The sequence below is a fragment of the Salmo salar genome, chromosome 11, assembly GCF_965601325.2.
Source record: "Salmo salar chromosome 11, fSalSal1, whole genome shotgun sequence".
Lineage (NCBI taxonomy): Eukaryota > Metazoa > Chordata > Actinopteri > Salmoniformes > Salmonidae > Salmo > Salmo salar.
This window is the reverse complement of record NC_138301.1, coordinates 2578006-2596477: the sequence shown is the minus strand read 5'-3', so window position 1 is coordinate 2596477 and position 18472 is coordinate 2578006. Positions and strand designations below refer to the sequence as shown.

At 41.9% G+C, this 18472-nt stretch overlaps 1 protein-coding gene across 2 annotated transcripts in view; it reads right to left on the bottom strand.

Annotated features, from left to right (window-relative positions):
* Positions 1-18091, bottom strand: part of LOC106561882 (MAM domain-containing glycosylphosphatidylinositol anchor protein 1) — a 470281-nt gene extending 452190 nt beyond the window's left edge. The window contains exons 1-2 of one of the 2 annotated variants that reach the window (XM_014126164.3): positions 17244-18091; positions 15917-16017 (exon numbers count right to left, since the gene is read on the bottom strand). In XM_014126164.3, the coding sequence (XP_013981639.1) occupies positions 15917-15983 (67 nt within the window). In that variant the 5' untranslated portion in view covers positions 15984-16017; positions 17244-18091. The remainder of the gene's footprint in view (positions 1-15916; positions 16018-17243) is intronic. The other variant, XM_014126165.3, reaches the window with a different exon arrangement.
* Positions 18092-18472: the final 381 nt, after the last annotated feature.

Below are 18472 nucleotides of genomic sequence, written 5' to 3'. Positions count from 1 at the left end.
GATCCAATGAACCACTGTATTTCTGTGCCTAATTGGTCAATATATCAATTTTCAAGTACATAACTGTGCACTCTCCTCAAACAAAAGCATGGTGTTCTTATACTGTAATAGCTACTGTAAATTGGACAGTGCAGTTAGATTAACAAGAATTTAAGCTTTCTGCCCATATACGATATGTCTATGTCCTGGGAAATGTTCTTGTTACTTACAACATCATGCTAGTCACAATAGCGTATGTTAGCTTAACCATCCCGAGGGTGGGACACCGATCCTGTAAAGATCCTGAAGAGGGTTTATTAATGCAAGTTATTGCTAGTTTGACCACCACAGGGCATCTTTGAGAAGCATTTGATAGTCTTCCATATTGCAGGCAGGCGGGAGACTGGGGTTCAATTCTCTGACGTAGAGGAAGGAGTAGGCTGTCCTTGTAAATAAGAATTAGATCTTAAACAACACAATCTAACTCCAAGTCAATCACACTTCTGTGAAATCAAACTGTCCAGTTAGGAAGCAACACTGATTGACAATAAATTTCACATGCTGTTGTGCAAATGGAATAGACAACAAGTGGAAATTATAGCCAATTAGCAAGACACCCCCAATAAAGGAGTGGTTCTGCAGGTGGTAACCACAGACCACTTCACAGTTCCTATGCTTCCTGGCTGATGTTTTGGTCACTTTTGAATGCTGGCGGTGCTTTCACTCTAGTGGTAACATGAGACGGAGTCTACAACCCACACAAGTGGCTCAGGTAGTGCAGCTCATCAAGGATGGCACATCAATGCGAGCTGTGGCAAGAAGGTTTGCTGTGTCTGTCAGCGTAGTGTTCAGAGCATGGAGGCGGTACCAGGAGACAGGCCAGTACATCAGGAGATGTGGAGGAGGCCGTAGGAGGGCAACAACCCAGCAGCAGGACCGCTACCTCCGCCTTTGTGCAAGGAGGAGCACTGCCAGAGCCCTGCAAAATGACCTCCAGCAGGCCACAAATGTGCATGTGTCTGCTCAAACGGTCAGAAACAGACTCCATGAGGGTGGTATGAGGGCCCGACGTCCACAGGTGGGGGTTGTGCTTACAGCCCAACACCGTGCAGAACGTTTGGCATTTGCCAGAGAACACCAAGATTGGCAAATTCGCCACTGGCGCCCTGTGCTCTTCACAGATGAAAGCAGGTTCACACTGAGCACATGTGACAGACGTGACAGTCTGGAGACGCCGTGGAGAACGTTCTGCTGTCTGCAACATCCTCCAGCATGACCGGTTTGGCGGTGGGTCAGTCATGGTGTGGGGTGGCATTTCTTTGGGGGGCCGCACAGCCCTCCATGTGCTCGCCAGAGGTAGCCTGACTGCCATTAGGTACCGAGATGAGATCCTCAGACCCCTTGTGAGACCATATGCTGGTGCGGTTGGCCCTGGGTTCCTTCTAATGAAAGACAATGCTAGACCTCATGTGGCTGGAGTGTGTCAGCAGTTCCTGCAAGAGGAAGGCATTGATGCTATGGACTGGCCCGCCCGTTCCCCAGACCTGAATCCAATTGAGCACATCTGGGACATCATGTTTCGCTCCATCCACCAACGCCACGTTGCACCACAGACTGTCCAGGAGTTGGCGGATGCTTTAGTCCAGGTCTGGGAGGAGATCCCTCAGGAGACCATCCGCCACCTCATCAGGAGCATGCCCAGGCATTGTAGGGAGTTCATACAGGCACGTGGAGGCCACACACACTACTGAGCCTCATTTTGACTTGTTTTAAGGACATTACATCAAAGTTGGATCAGCCTGTAGTGTGGTTTTCCACTTTAATTTTGAGTGTGACTCCAAATCCAGACCTCCATGGGTTGATAAATTGGATTTCCATTGATTATTTTTGTGTGATTTTGTTGTCAGCACATTCAACTATGTAAAGATAAAAGTATTTAATAAGATTATTTCATTCATTCAGATCTAGGATGTGTTATTTTAGTGTTCCCTTTATTTTTGTGAGCAGTGTATATAAAAAAATAAAAAAATAGGCAAATCGGTGGCCAAAAATACCGATTACCGATTGTTATGAAAACTTGAAATCGGCCCTAATTAATCGGCCATTCCGATTAATCGGTCGACCTCTACCTTAGACCGCTATGATACAGACCAGAATGGAACCAGGGTCTGCAGTGACGCCTCTAGCACTGAGATGCAGTGCCTTAGACCGCTGTGATACAGCCCAGGATGGAACCAGGGTCTTCAGTTATGCCTCTAGCACTGAGATGCAGTGCCTTAGACCGCTGTGCCACTCTCTATCAGCAATAATCCAATCTTTCCTACCTCACTGGTACAATGCTGTCATTAATGACACCTGAGTAAGTAACAGAGTTAACAAAAAATAAATATGACAACTCAGAGGTGACAGCAGCCCTGCCGCCGGGGAGCCTGGGAAAAAAGGGAGTGATTTAGGGGGGTCCTCACTTTAAGACATTGTCCCGGGAGTAGAATAGAGACGCTATGCATTGGGAAGCTGCAGCTTCACTTTGGTCTCACAGAGGATGGTTTCCCCTGGTTCTGACGGGCCCTGATGCACTTGTGTGTTAGTTGTATTATGCCTGAAAGGGGATGAAAGAGGAGAGTATTTACTTCATTGGAGAGGATATGGAGAGGTTCCCTCTTTCTCTCTCTCCCTTTGGTGGTCCTTGTGTCATCTCTTCCCCAGATGTTATGATGCCTTTCACACACAGTATCTCTTCTTTCTGTCCTCTGTATCTCTTTTTTCATCATCCCCTTTCAGTTGACTCTTTCCACATCAACTTCTCTCTATCTCGCTCTCTCTTTCTCTCCCTCTCTCTTCGTCCCTCCAGCACCCTGCAACACAAACACAACCTGTTCCGTAGGGCCATGAATTATTTATCCCCACTGTCATTCCCGGTGGTAGAACTGGGGCGCCATGTGAAGAAGAGAGGGAAGGGGGAGGAGAGAGGAGGGGGGCAAAGGTGTATTCCTGCATGCCTAAGAAAGGAAGCCACAGCAATGTCTTCCTTTTGTATAAACACATTGATCCACAAAGCACACACAATTTAGAGCGTAAGGTGACACTTTAGGTGCTTTAGGTGAAGAACAGGGACTTCCTCTGGGCAGATATAGCATGATGTACCCTGTTGAGGCATGTACAGGTGCACTCTATGTACTAACTAATCCACTTTGGTGGTTTAATAAGCGTCAGTGTGACTTGGTGTTTTTCCCTTAGCTTAGATACCAGGGATGGAACAAAATGTCTGGGCACTGGCCAGCAGGGCTAGTTGACTGCGACTGCCTGGAGCAGACCCAGCACTGCAAAATTGGTTTTGTGAATGTTCCCAGAACATTTCAATAAGTTGTCCTTGGAATGTTCCTGGTTTGCTGGGGAGACTTTGACATGGTTTCCATTTTTGCCAAATTACTAGAACTTAATACATTTTTGTATATAGGGAAATATGTGATAAATTAGACATACATTAAAGGAACAGCCCAGTGAAAATCTAACTTTTAAAAGTTCATATTCTGTTAACTCTTATCCAAATAATGTTGTTGACACATCCTATACTCCTATACTCATGCTCCTTTACACCCCATTATTTATATTTCTACTTTGCACTTTCTTCCACTGCAAATCTACCATTCCAGTGTTTTACTTGCTATATTGAATGTACTTCGCCACCATGGCCTTTTTTTGCCTTTACCTCCCTTATCTCACCTCATTTGCTCACATTGTATATAGACTTATTTTTCTACTGTATTATTGACTGTATGTTTGTTTTACTCCATGTGTAACTCTGTTGTTGTTGTTGTATGTGTCAAACTGCTTTGCTTTATCTTGGCCAGGTCGCAATTTTAAATGAGAACTTGTTCTCAACTTGCCTACCTGGTTAAATAAAGGTTAAGTAAATAAAATAAATAAATACATGGTGACAGGTAAATTATGACAAGATTTTTCAGATTGGACGGAGGTGGATGGGATACTTGATGACAGTTTGATAGGGAGGATTTTTTGGATAGTTACATTGCCATTTAATACTATCACAGATCACTCTTTTTCTCCTGTGTTTAGGAATGCACATTACTAGGTAAATACTAGAATTGTGTCCCTCTTTCTGCCAAACATTATTGCTCATATACAGATCTGTATGAGCAGGGGTTAGCTTTCCAGGGTTTAGCTTTCCAGAGGTTAGCTTTCCAGGGCTAGTTCACTTAGTTGTCTTCAAGTTAAGACAGGCACAGAAGTCGACTGCTGTTCCTCACTCTCAGTCTACTTTGGGAGAACATGGGGATAGGTTGAACCTGACCATGATGACAGATACAAAAGCTTTTCAGAGTTTAGGAATGCATGTTTTTATAGTTTGTAACACCCCAACTTCACACAAACCTTGTAAGCCACATTGTATACTGGTATTGAGACCTCATAAACACAGGGTGGGCTGGTGCTCATATCGACCATACTGTCTGCTAGTCTATATACACCACAACGTCAGCTGGTCCTCATAGACCACAGTGTCTACTGGTATTGAGACCTTATAAACACAGGGTGGGCTGGTGCTCATATCGACCATACTGTCTGCTAGTCAATATACACCACAACGTCAGCTGGTCCTCATAGACCACAGTGTCTACAGGTCCTCACCATATTGTTTGTTTGATCAGCAACTGACACAGGCCTGGCAAAGGGAGTGTGTGGAATGTCCTGGAATAGTCTCATGGAAGGTCAAAAATGCATTCTCATGAGACTTTTACATTTTTGACCCTGCACACCATGCCTGCTGTTCCCAGTGTGCAGTACACCTATAGCAGCTCTGTACTTTCCAAATGTAATGTATCAAAACAGGTAGCTACTGTATACATCAGTATCTAATCAGTCCACATACATTTGTCATTTGCTTTTTGTACAGTAGGCACAAAATTACATTTCAAGGTATAATCTCAATTGACAAGATCTTTTTTTTATTTGTTTTATTTAACTAGGCAAGACAGTTAAGAACAAATTCTTATTTACAATGACAGTCTACCAGGGAACAGTGGGTTAACTGCCTTGTTTAGTGGCAGAACAACAGATTTTTGACCTTGTCAGCTCAGTGATTTGACCCAGCAACCTTTTGGTTACTGGCCCAACACTCTAACCACTAGACTCACAGACTCACTGACAGACAGACGGACAGATGGAGACAAGGTGGGAGGGGAAGGATTAATAAAAGGAAAGTAAGTAATGAAGATGAGAACAAGGAGACAGAGAGAGGCGGGGGAGAAGAAACAAAACAAGCAAAGGGGAGGGAGACACGGCTGTCCCTGAAGTAAGCAATGTTCTCACCACAGCTCACGACCCTCCTGTCGCCCTCATGTATAAGTCATGGCCTGTCAACTGTTCCAACACACACACGCATACACAGTCTCTCACACACTGAACCCTTTCTATTTTTCTGCCCCTTGGCCATGGAGAGGATCTGAATTCCCATCACTACCAACCCCACCCCTCTTGAAAACATTCGACCGAGCAGACAAAAGACAAACTACAAAACTTTCTTTGAAAGTTCCCCACAGAAATCCCTCTTTCTCTCTCAGATTGCTTTATTGGCATGAAATACAATTTGTAGATATTGGCAAAGCAGTATAGTGGTACAGCATAAATACAGTACAATGTAACGAGGATAATAAAATACAGCTCATTTCAGTAGTAATATTAATAGTACATAATCATGTACACAGGTGCAACACTACTCCTGCTGTATTGTGTAATCTTCGTTCGATAAATGTATTTAAATAAAAATAAGATTATAAAAATAATGAATGGCTAATAAACAACAAAATGTACATGGATGATGGTTACATTATGTATAACTTCTAAGTTATATACAATGTAAATACTTCATGGAATTAATGTTCATAGACAATCTCTGTGTCTTCCTTTTTCTATAGCCAGTTGGTGGTCACTGGGCCTGTATTTGTTCGAGGATCTGTCTCTGTTTATTGTGTGTTTTTGTTTCCTTTTCCCAATTTGTCAAATAGGAGGTTTTAATATCTGTAACAATCTTATTGAGTTCCCTATGTTTGGATAATAAGGTTGTTTAATGGTTTTTAACCTGTTAGGGCTAGGGGGCAGTATTTACACGGCCGGATAAAAAATGTACCCGATTTAATCTGGTTATTACTACTGCCCAGAAACTAGAATATGCATATAATTATTGGCTTTGGATAGAAAACACCCTAAAGTTTCTAAAACTGTTTGAATGGTGTCTGTGAGTATAACAGAACTCATATGGCAGGCAAAAACCTGAGAAGATTCTGTACAGGAAGTGCCCTCTCTGACCATTCTTTGGGCTTCTTGACTCTTTTTATTGAAAACTTAGGATCTTTGCTGTAACGTGACACTTCCTACGGCTCCCATAGGCTCTCAGAACCCGGGAAAAAGCTGAATGATGTCGAGGCAGCCCCTGGCTGAAAAACATTAGCGCCTTTGGTAAGTGGTCTATCAGAGGACAATGAGACTGAGGCGCGTGCGCGAGGAGACCCCATGTTATTATTTTCTCTCTCTTTGTACTAAAACACAGATTCCCGGTCGGAATATTATCGCTTTTTTTAACGAGAAAAATGGCATAAAAATTGATTTTAAACAGCGGTTGACATGCTTCGAAGTACGGTAATGGAATATTTAGATTTTTTTTGTCACGAAACGCGTCGGGCGCGTCACCCTTCTTTACACTTCGGATAGTGTCTTGAATGCACGAACAAAACAGAGGATATTTGAACATAACTATGTATTATTTTGAACCAAACCAACATTTGTTATTGAAGTAGAAGTCCTGGGAGTGCATTCTGACGAAGAACAGCAAAGGTAATAACATTTTTCTTATAGTAAATCTGACTTTGGTGAGGGCTAAACTTGGTGGGTGTCTAAATAGCTAGCCCTGTGATGCCGGGCTATCTACTTAGAATATTGCAAAATGTGCTTTCACCGAAAAGCTATTTTAAAATCGGACATAGCGAGTGCATAGAGGAGTTCTGTATCTATAATTCTTTAAATAATTGTTATGTTTTTTGTGAACGTTTATCGTGAGTAATTTAGTAAATTCACCGGAAGTTTGCTAGTATGCTAGTTCTGAACGTCACATGCTAATGTAAAAAGCTGGTTTTTGATATAAATATGAACTTGATTGAACAAAACATGCATGTATTGTATAACATAATGTCCTAGGCATGTCATCTGATGAAGATCATCAAAGGTTAGTGCTGCATTTAGCTGTGGTTTGGGTTTTTGTGACATTATATGCTAGCTTGAAAAATGGGTGTCTGATTATTTCTGGCTGGGTACTCTGCTGACATAATCTAATGTTTTGCTTTCGTTGTAAAGCCTTTTTGAAATCGGACAGTGTGGTTAGATTAACGAGAGTCTTATCTTTAAAATGGTGTAAAATAGTCATATGTTTGCGAAATTGAAGTAATAGCATTTCTAAGGTATTTGAATAATGCGCCACAGGATTCCACTGGCTGTTACGTAGGTGGGACGATTTCGTCCCACCTTCCCTAGAGAGGTTAACAGCTGACATAAGGGACTCTTTTCAAGGTTCAGCTCTTGGGTATCCAGTGATTTAAATTGGAAGGATGTTTTGGGGCTTAATTTCAAATGGTGGCAAAGTTTAAGTGTCCTTTTCTTTATGTTTACAATTAAAGGGAATCATCCACTCATCCACTCAGCATGCATGATTTCGTACTTTCTTTTGGATATTTAGGATAATTCTGCAGAATTCTGTATGCAGATTTTCTATTGGGGTTTTCTCCCAATGCTTATAATCGTAATTACAGGTTGGACCCCAAACCTCACAAAAAATATAGTGCAATTGGTAAAATTACACAATTTAATATTTTGCACCAGATTTGGATAGGATTTTTTGGGAGGGAGAATTTTATTTTCATGGAGTAAAATGCTTTGCGGGATTTTAATTTTAGTGCATTCACTGCCAAACCAGGTAGTTGTACCATTGGGTATGTTCAACCATGTTATTTCCTTATTTGAAAGAGTGTCTGTTGCTTTGATTCCTGGCCTTTTTCGGGAAAATCACGACTTTGGTTTTCTGAATGTTGATGTTGATTGCCCAGTTGATGCTGTATTCCCAAAGAATGTTAAGTTGTTCCTGTAGACCTTGCTCTGTTGGTGACAGTTAGACAAGGTCATCTGCATAGAGAAGTAATCTTACCTCATCTTTGAGGGTGAGTCCAGGGGCTGCAGATCGGTCCAGCAACACTGCTAGTTTGTTGACGTAGACATTGAATGAGGTTGGACTTACACTGCATCCTTGTCTCACTTTATTTTATTATTGTTCAGTCTAATACTACATGTGTTGTCCGTGTAAATAGATTGTATGACGTCGTAAACTTTGCTTTCAACGTCACTTTGGAGGATTTTGTAACATAATTCATCATGGAATCAAAAGCCATTCTTAAAATCAACAAAATATGCAAATACTTTTCCTCTGCTTTTCTGATGAACATGCTGGTTTATTAGTGTGTATGTGGTCTGTTGTTCTGTGTTTGGATTGAAAGCCAATTCGTTTTTTGTTGAGAGCATTATGTTGTGTGAGGAAGGTCTGTATTTGGTCATTGAGAATACAGAAAAACATTTTCCCCATGTTACTGGTGACACATATCCCCTATAGTTAATAGGTTCTAATTTGTCAACTTTTTTATATATATGGGGTTATGAGCAGCTGGTTCCAAATGTCAGGGAAGCAGCCACTCTCCAAAACCAGGTTGAATAGTTTTAATAAGGCATCCTGCAGCTCATCAGTACTGTGTTTAAGCATTTCATTCCTGATGCTGTCAGGGCCTTTCTCCCTCTCCCTCTGCCCTCCTCCCACCTTCCCTCCCTCCCTAACCATGTAAAGCTCTCTTCAGTTCATCAAGTTTCCTAGTGGGACGTGCACCTTGGAATGGCCACCTCTGACACGGAAGTTAATTGGCGGAAGCTTTGGGGATAAACTGCCCCGTTGGGAGGTGGCCCAGGCTGCTGCAACGTTGCTAGCCCCCGCTAGCCAACATGCCCGTCGGGCCAGGGGTTGATGCTACAGTAAACCACAGTGGATCGGGACTTGGGCTCTGACCTGAGGTTAATAGAATTTCTGTGTACCTTTAGCCAGCTACCCAGCCGACCACACTGCCGGAACCCCGTGAAATAACAGTAAAATGGTCTGATGGTGAAGTAGACATTCTTGATATTCACGTCACAACATATATAAATTAACTCTCTACAATACATTTCAATAGAAAATGAGCAAAAACAGAAAAGATCCTGCAACTGTGGAGGGGTAAATACCTGTCTATTTATGGGAAAGTTACACTGATTAACTCTTTAGTCATATCTCATGTCTACTCCAGATGACTGGTTTTTCAAATCATATGAGCAAAAAATGTTCTGCTTTATCTGGAACTCTAAGCCAGACAAGATAAAACGTGCCTGTCTATATTATAATGAATGAGTTTGGTGGGCTAAAATGATTAAAGATTAAACCATTAAACCTCTCACTAAAAGCTTCACTTATACAAAATGTTTACTTAAACAGTAATTGGTTCTCCAGTAGATTACTAAGAAAAGCTCATCTGTTGTTCAAAAAGGAACTTTTTGCCCTTACACAGATTACAACTTCAGAGGTTTGGTTAATTGAAACCCAAACCTTGTTCAAAGTATCTATCTCCCTTTCTCAAACAAGCCAGGCATTGGTTACAATTCCAATTTCATCCTCCAGAAAATATGAAGGATATTACAAATGTTATGGTTAAACTCAAATATACTGATTGACAAAAATAAAAAAAGAATATAGAAAAAATTATATAGAAGTCTATTTTCTTTAAATTATATTATGTATAGGAATGGCAGTTATGTCTCACAGGCAACTATTGGAAATATATGGGAAGGCTTGCTCAATAAAAGATTACAACCAATTGATTGGGGCACTACCGCAGAAAGGGAGGAGGCAAGCGGAGGGGGGGGGGGGTAGAGAATGTGTCTGTCTGCCCTATATTAAGGACCCAAATTTGTTCCTCATTTGAGGAACTTAATGTTGACAGCTGCACCATACAAAATTCTTGCCACAAACAAAATGTTAAATATATGGGGCATACAATCATCTCAGCTCTGCAGATTTTGCTGCAAAGAGACATAATCATTAGACCATCTATTCTGGTATTGCCCCCAGGTAGCCTGTTTCTGTACGGCTGAAAAATCATAACATCTGTGGGGGAGGGGAAGGGGGGGGGCTGCCAGAGGGATTTGGGAATTTGATTGAAGCGGCTTCGCTTCAGGTGTGGAATGTATGTTTTAAAAAATTATATAAAATAAATCAAATAATAAATAAATAACAAGGACTTGGGGAAAGGAGAGGAAATGGTGATTGAACTATCCTTCTCTCTCAATTTGTGTGTGTGCGTGTGTGTGTTCCTGTGTAAAGTAAGTAAAGTATGTCTTTGTATATCTGTGCATTTGTGTATGTGTGTGTGTATGCTTATATGTCTGTGTATGTGTGTACATGTGTAAGAGAGAGGAGAGAGGGCAGGAGAGAAGGCCACCTGCTGGGAGCCACAAATGGAGAGGAAGGCCCAATAACACTGAGCTGTTATCCAGCCTCCCACCCCCTGACAACAACAACAGAGCGGCACTAACTAGATGGAACTGGAGAAGGAGGGGAGGGCAGACACACACACAGAGAGAAAGAGCAGGAGACACACACACACACACAGAATATCTGTCTCTCTCTCTTCTCTATCTCAGGGGTGAGATCAATTCTCCATCTATAGTGCTTTTCCACTTCATTCTGCCTATAGGAGGATATTACACAGTGAGAGGGACTGAGAGAGTATGAAAGGAGAGAGAAAGTAGATAGATGAGAAAGGATAGAGAGAAAAAGATAGGAGATAGAGAATCAGAGAAAAATAGAGGTGCTGAAGAATGAGAGAAGATAGACCAGAAACGAGGAGAGAGATAGAGACTGAGTAGAGATAGAGGAAATAGATTGAGAAAGAATAGCTCAGCTCTCAACCTTCCAAGTCCCCAGTCAACATCTTCTCACTCCTCCACTCTCTTCTACTCTTTCCCAGCTAAAAATAAAGACATTGTGGCCTCTATTCTGTCTGAAAATGGCTCCTGACTGACATTGTATGGGGCTTGGGGACTCAATACAGTTTATACTGCCGTATTGAGTAAGTGGCAGGATAATACTTCCATTCACAGCGGTAAATAAAAGGAAAGCCGGTGGATAGAAAAGGGAAGTGAAACGTGGCGGCAAAAGATGTGTGGTTTCTTAATTAACGGAGGTGGCAGATTTTTCCAGACCTTGGTTCAACTACTACTTGAAATCTTTTGCATTTGCTTTAGTCTGCCTGGAGCGGAGTGACAGATAGGCAGGGTTTGAACATTTTGCAACTATTCTATTTGTTTTCAATTGTGCCAGGCAAGCACAATTAAGTCTAGCTGAAGTATTCTACATGATTTCGAGTAGTGTTTGAACCCAGGCCTGCGAATTTCACCATACGCACCATTATTTATTATTTTTTTCTTTCTTAAATTTTTTTTTAATGGCAAGTCACCTCACTAATTAACTCTCAAGGACTTGAATTAAAGAATAATAAAGAAGGAAAGGTCAGTCAACAATGGTCGACATTGACTGGTGAGGGGCGAGAGTGTAGGAGAGACTTTTTAAGAACACGGCGTGCGTGTGTGAGTGGGTGAGAGTGTGTGGGTGTGTGTGCGTGCATGCATGCGTGCGAGCAAGCAGAAAATCGAGAAGATTGTCATTGTCGGTGTGAGAATCTATGAGTGAGAATCTTAGTAAAGTCAGGTTTAAAAATATCAGGACCACAAAGAAAGTATTTAAAATACACAGGTTCAGAAGAAAGGTTCCTATTTTACTGTGAGTGTGTGAGTGCGTGTGTGTGCGAGCATGTACAGTTATGTGTGGCCATTCATTTGACAATCCATTTACATTCCTGATACGATTCAAACTCCCAGTAGGGCCTTGAAGGAAATATTTGGCATCATTACATTCAAAAATCTTCCTTCTCATAAAACTGAATATATATAAAACTGACAATATAGTCATCTCTCAACAATTATGGAATGTGTTTCATTATAAAATGTTGTTTTGCACTTTATTTTAGAGAATAAAGAATTCACAGAGGGGGAGACAGGCAGGTGGGAGAAACAGTACAAGGGGTTGGAGTGGGGATTTAACCCCGGTCTCCAGTAGAAAGAGGAGTATGTGTGACTACAGCCAGGAGGGTCACTGCTAGACCACAGGCCACTGCAAGACCACAGGACCCTCTGGGCTTTGCATTTTAATTGCAAAGTTAACTTCAGACAGGGTATGATTTGGTCATGGAAAGTAAGCAGGTGTTGTCCATTCATTGTGGACTTTGTCACATTGCTTTATTATTTAGAGCCTGATACTTAAATACTGCATGGACGTGCTAACCAACAGAGAGAGAGAGGGAGTGAAAGAGTGTGTGTGTGTGTGTGTGTGTGTGTGTGTGTGTGTGTGTGTGTGTGTGTGTGTGTGTGTGTGTGTGTACGAATGAATGAATGTGTGTGAGAGAGAGAAAGAGAGGGCAGAAAAGCGAGAAGATTGTAATCACTAGCTGCGCTCCCCCTCTCTTCCTCTCTCTCTCCCTCCCTCCTTCGCTCTCCCCTGCCTCACAGCCATGGATAAATTATGAATGCTTATTAAAAAAGGGCAATATTCAGCATCCAAAATAAACGCATGAGGTGGTGAGAGACATAAAAGAGAGAAACAAACAAAAAGGTGTGGAGGATGAGGAAGAAGAAGAGTTAAAGTCACTGGAGATTTGGGTGGTCACGGGCACTATACGTCTGGTTTTCTAGGCCACAGGCCTTAACGAAGTGTATCAACAACTATACCACATAGCCTTCCATGAGTGAGAGAGAGTGAATTCCAACCTGCGCATTGACATGGAAATCAATGGCACAATGTATGTTTGGTTGCACAGAAATTATTAATATTACTTTGTGTAACTAGTGACCCTTCATGACAATCCAATCATTGTTTAAATTACCTCATCAGCGGTGAGGAAAGAGTGTCCATGCTCAGGGTAGAAGTTTTCCTTTTCAGGCACAGATATAGGGTCAGCCTGACCCTGCCCAAATCTTAATTCAACCATTAGGCCTAGGTGTAGAAATGCATAGCTGATCCCGCGATTGTATAACGACCCCTCAATAGAGAAGCTCTCTCTATTTCTCTCTGTCTCTCTCATGTTAGCACCACTCTTGATTGAGTACCCCTCTTGAGTGTTGGAAGCTTCAGACAACAATATTGAAATGCAAAGCAGCACAATCGATGAACAGTAAAGCAACGAGGGATCACGGGAGTCCGAGGTGAGATAGCAACAGTAGCGTCAGCCGCTACAGTATCTAAAGAAAAGCCTACATCCACTAGCGTCCTTTCCAGGCAGGGAATGTAGGCCTACAATGTATTTTATTTTTACTTGTACAATAAGCTTCCTCAGGCAACATTAACAGGAGATAGGCTAACCCTGTGGGCTGTTCTGGTTCTGAAAGGGCTTACTTATTTACTTCATGACACGAATATGATAGGTATAAAAGGGCTTTCGGAGCAGTAGCATCAAATCAGGCGTGCTTGTGGCATTCGGTTCCCAGCGGACAGCAAGTTGCATCTGTCTCCATAGGAAGTGAGAACATTCCAAAAACAGGAAAAGCCATTTTAAAGCTCCTCAATACACAGTTGTGTGCCAAGCTCACGGCAGATTTCCTGACGTTTTCTACTGTTCTTGCATAATTCTCCATCTCGCACCTGTGTAACATCGCACCTGTGTAACATATTTAACCGAGGCAGCAGGAGACCAGACGCGTTTGTTGATTGCACAGTGAATTATTACGACTAAGGTCCTTCCTCCTCGCAGTCTAAACCTAAGCATCATCATCATGACCAAGAATGCAATAGAATAATACTGACTTTAGACGCTCTCTTATCTCCTGTAAACTTGTGGGTTTGTGCAAGATCATTTTTTAATGGGCCTAGTTCGTTAGGAGGTCATTTGTATTTTGCGTGCTATATGCATTCATTCACATAGCCCACAAAAAAAGGGGAATTCAAAACGATCTATTCAGGATGAGCTCACCAAACCCAGTCGGATCCTCAACGCAAAGCCGATCATACTTAAAGTTCTAACTAGTTTGAGGTCATACTTATTAGTTTGAGCGCAACCATGTTGCTTATCCACACTGTACAGCGCCCATGGGACAACTGAGCAAATACTATAGGCTACATCAGACAACAGAACAATGCATAACCTTAGCAATGCAAAACATAAGCATGTTATACATTTAGGCTTTCACAAGAAGTAAGGGGGATACCTAGTCAGTTGTCCAACGGAATGTATTCAACAGAAATGTTTCTTCCGCATTTAACCCAACCCCTCTGAATCAGAGAGTTGCGGGGGGCTGCCTTAATCGATTGTCAGCTCGGGGATTTGATCCAGCAACCTTCCGGTTACTGGACCAACGCTCTAAGTAGACAGACAGGCAGTCAACTGCTATTAACAGGCAGTTTCTCAAAGTAAGGCTAGTGAAAATATTTACTAAGATATATATTTGTTAATTAAATAGCAAGCCTGCGTTTGACATTTAACAGCTAGAGTGTGACGTGCCCCTGTTTGGAGAGCTGGAAAGGGTAAAAGTGTGATCAGAGCTTTAAATATTGCAGCTGCTTTCCTTGGTTTATACATAATTGTAATGTAATGTGCATAGGCTACCTGTCCAATTTGCACCGAAGATGATCTACTTGGCTTCAAACTTCGTCATACTGTCATACTGTTATGCAGAAACATGCTTTTCTCGACTACAGTGCCGAATCCTCTATAAGGTCTAAGGTATACGTGTGGTGAATGTCACAAGAGTAAAATGTCCTATGGTCCTAAAGTAAACAAAATAGTTGTAGCAGTTCAGCTGTAGCGGCTGGAGATTCAACACCATTCAAGGGTAGAGCAACCACTCGACACTAGGAAAAACGTTATTTATTTTTTGCCCAAACTTTTTTCATTGTGGAGTAAATGGCAACTAAACGAAAATATTTCAACTGTTCCTTTGAAATCCCAGTTATGTCCTCACTCCTTACACACAACACAGCTAAATGTCTAAATTCTTCAACAGTCACATCTGTGCGTATGTGCTGCCCCGGAGCAGAATCTCACATTATAAGCTCCTGTAGCCTTTAAATACGACGTTCATAATTTCTTTCATTCCAATTTCTTGATATAGCCTATAGGCTTGGTGTGTCACGAACAGTAAAAACGATGTGGTGTTGATCTTTGGCGCTGACACATCCAACAGGCGAGTGGAACTAAAAAATAAAAAAATCAGACCACATTCTTATTAATTAGCCTATTTAGGTAGCGTGTGCCTTTTTAATCTGCAGTTTACTCGTTATGACAGTGCAGGGCCGCTCCCGTAGTATGTTCAATGATAACTATGTAGGTTTCAATTGGGTAATTATGCAATAGCCTACTAGGAATCCGCCCGAGGCCATTCTCTTCTTGGTGACTTAATAGACATTACCAAGGATTTAGTAAGCCTCCTACCTTTTCTCATTACAATGAACTTTTCATGTGAAATAGATTTTTATGACAGACCATTTGCATGTGCCAAGCAAGCCAGAGGTGGAAATGCATTAGGCCAATTATTATCATTGTTAATTTTAATAATATTATAGCCTAACTAGTTAATGACACCGATAAAGAAAATGTAGGCTACTGGGACAAGACAATTAAGATCATATGATGAATAGGGAAAAATTTAACCAAGCCGGACTGTGTCCAATGTGCAATAACTCAATAGTTGCGCCACTTATTACCATCATATTAAACTGAATGGACACACAAACACACACTTTCGTATCTCTTACCGTAAACACCTTGCCCTCGTGTGTATGGGTGGATGATAGAAAATAACAAAATCCAGAAAAGCTCCATCTTTAGCTTCGATCCCTCATAACCTGGAAATAGTCTGAGAGAGAGAGAAGAGCAGGTTTTAGTGAATAAGAAGAGGGCATGAGAGCACCGTGACTAGATCAAAGGAGCCACGGTAGATTGTGGCGTGTAACGGCTACAGTAGGCTAGTTTATAATCCAGACGAGAGAACAAGTGGGGAGTCTATCAAATATATGTTTGTTCTGTCCGGGAATCGTGTCAACTCCCTCCCACAGATAATACAATCATAATAATTCGTGGGTTAAAGTAATTTCAAATCGCATGCATTGTCTCAAACCGGGTTAAACGACAGGCAATTCAGTTGCAGACTCTGGATAATCAAAAGATTACAGGACAGCTCTGCCATTGTCCTCTCGGGATTGACAGGATTGCCTAAAGTAATTATGGTTTATTTCTGAAATTGCTAACCGGCAGGTAAGGGCAGCGAGCATAACAATATTTCAAATGGTGGCCTGAGTGCTGGGGTCATGCACCTACCTGCATATCATCACGCGCATAGCCTATATTAAGCACATGTGGGTGTACAGACGCGCGCGTACACACACACACACGACCTGTTTACAAAAGCCGTAGCATTCATTCAGAAAAAATTTAACATTTCCACGATTACCAATAGGCTACATTCCTCACCCAACAGGTGATACAAATTGAGTAATAAGCAATAGACAACTGTGCCAAATCGACCACGTTAACTGACATGTGATATTGTGGTATTGTGGTTTAATCGAATGGCTATTAAAGGGAAGTTGTAGTAAAACGAGTCAATAAATATTATTGATGCACTTTGTCACTCAATTTGGCGACCGATTGAGCTTTTCCTAGTCTGCATGATGACCCATAATATTTCTAAATGCGAAATGCAATTATCTATTTTACAAAAGTAGGTCATAGTGTATACTAGTTTATATCTAGCGCAACATGTGTGTCTCAAAAGCAACTAAAGTCTGCATGTATTATGTCTGCACGCGCTCTCTGACCTCACCCCATTGAGGATGGCGACCTTTCCACATAAACGGGTGCTTACACACGTCCCACGTTTGAATAGTCTACTTAGCCTAGTTAGTGAATAAAATACAAGCATATTCAAATCGTAGGCTATAACATGCAGGAAGATAATATATCCAGGATCAAACTTTTAAGACAGTATCCTACTGTCAATGTGTCTGTCCATAAGTGAAGCATATTGAAAAAACATCGCAGTAAATGGGTTCACTGACAGCAATATTGTCGAATTTCATTTACCTTACTCAGAGGTGTAGTCAGCGCAGCGGGTGGGCTGTCTTGAAACTAAGTCTACGACGCGATATTCCGTACCCTCACGCGGCTCAGCGATAATTCAGTTTCAAGACCGCTTTAGATGTCTTACCATAAATGCGTTGTAAATTTAGGTATCCCCACTTAAGTATTCCGGTTTCGTAGAATTTCTTAGTTCCAATGTCGATTTATACCAATTCTCAAAAGAGAGTAGAAATGTGATAAGAATTCACCGGGTAACTTTTAACGCACGGAACCCTTCGTTTTGAATGTTTAGGGGAGCCGCTCCTTGTATCCACAAAGCGGATTCCTCATAAACCCAGCAGTCGGAAATCACTCTGATTCTCTCCCTTTCGGCGTTGAATCTGTCGTATTTCTTACGGCTCTTATTTCTTTAAACAGTTCAGTGGAGATAGATTTCAGTCCCGCGTAGGTTATTGGAAATTATAGGCTATCAAAATAAAGTCCCACTCTCCATACACTACACCGCTCCTCCCCTCGCGTCTCCAAGTAGCCTACTGTTTGCCAGTGGAAGTATGTGCGCAGACTGAGAACGATGTGATGGACTCCTTGGCCAAAAGCGGCACAGCTGAGATGCGCACGTCTCACTGAACAGGTTGTCAAAGACAGGCTCATGTATCTTCTGCCTCTCTCTGTGTCTCTCCTATCTCTCTCCCTCTGTCGGACGTCAATTCAACTCCAAGTTCGCTTCTCCCGCCCCACGCAACATGAGTGACGTTCGCAATAGACTGACGAGTCGACCTGAGCGAGAGGGATGGATGGGGAGGTAATTTGTTTTGTGGTGGTTTTGGTCGAATTTGCGACTGTAGTTCCACTCGTGGAGGAATGCCAATTATAGGCAGTGCAGCTGCAATCAGGTCCTGCCTACTGAATACTGTCCCGGGCTCCCAACGGGGCAATTAGATTTTTTTTTTTTAAAGAGGCCGACACAGGAATGAAAAATCAAGAAAAATCAGTCTCTCTCTCTCCCACTCTCTTCCATCCCTCCTCGGTACTCCCAAGCTCTCCCTCTCATCTCCGTCTCAGTCAGTTTCTCTACGCACGGAGCCGACGTTTTAGTCCTACTCAATGTGGCCACAAAGCGGCGTATTTTAGCTAATTTTATTTCACGTGTGACTTCACCCCGGATTGATGGATTGATAGATTCATAAAGGAATTGATAGTTGATACATTTCAAATGTTGTTGTTGACTCATC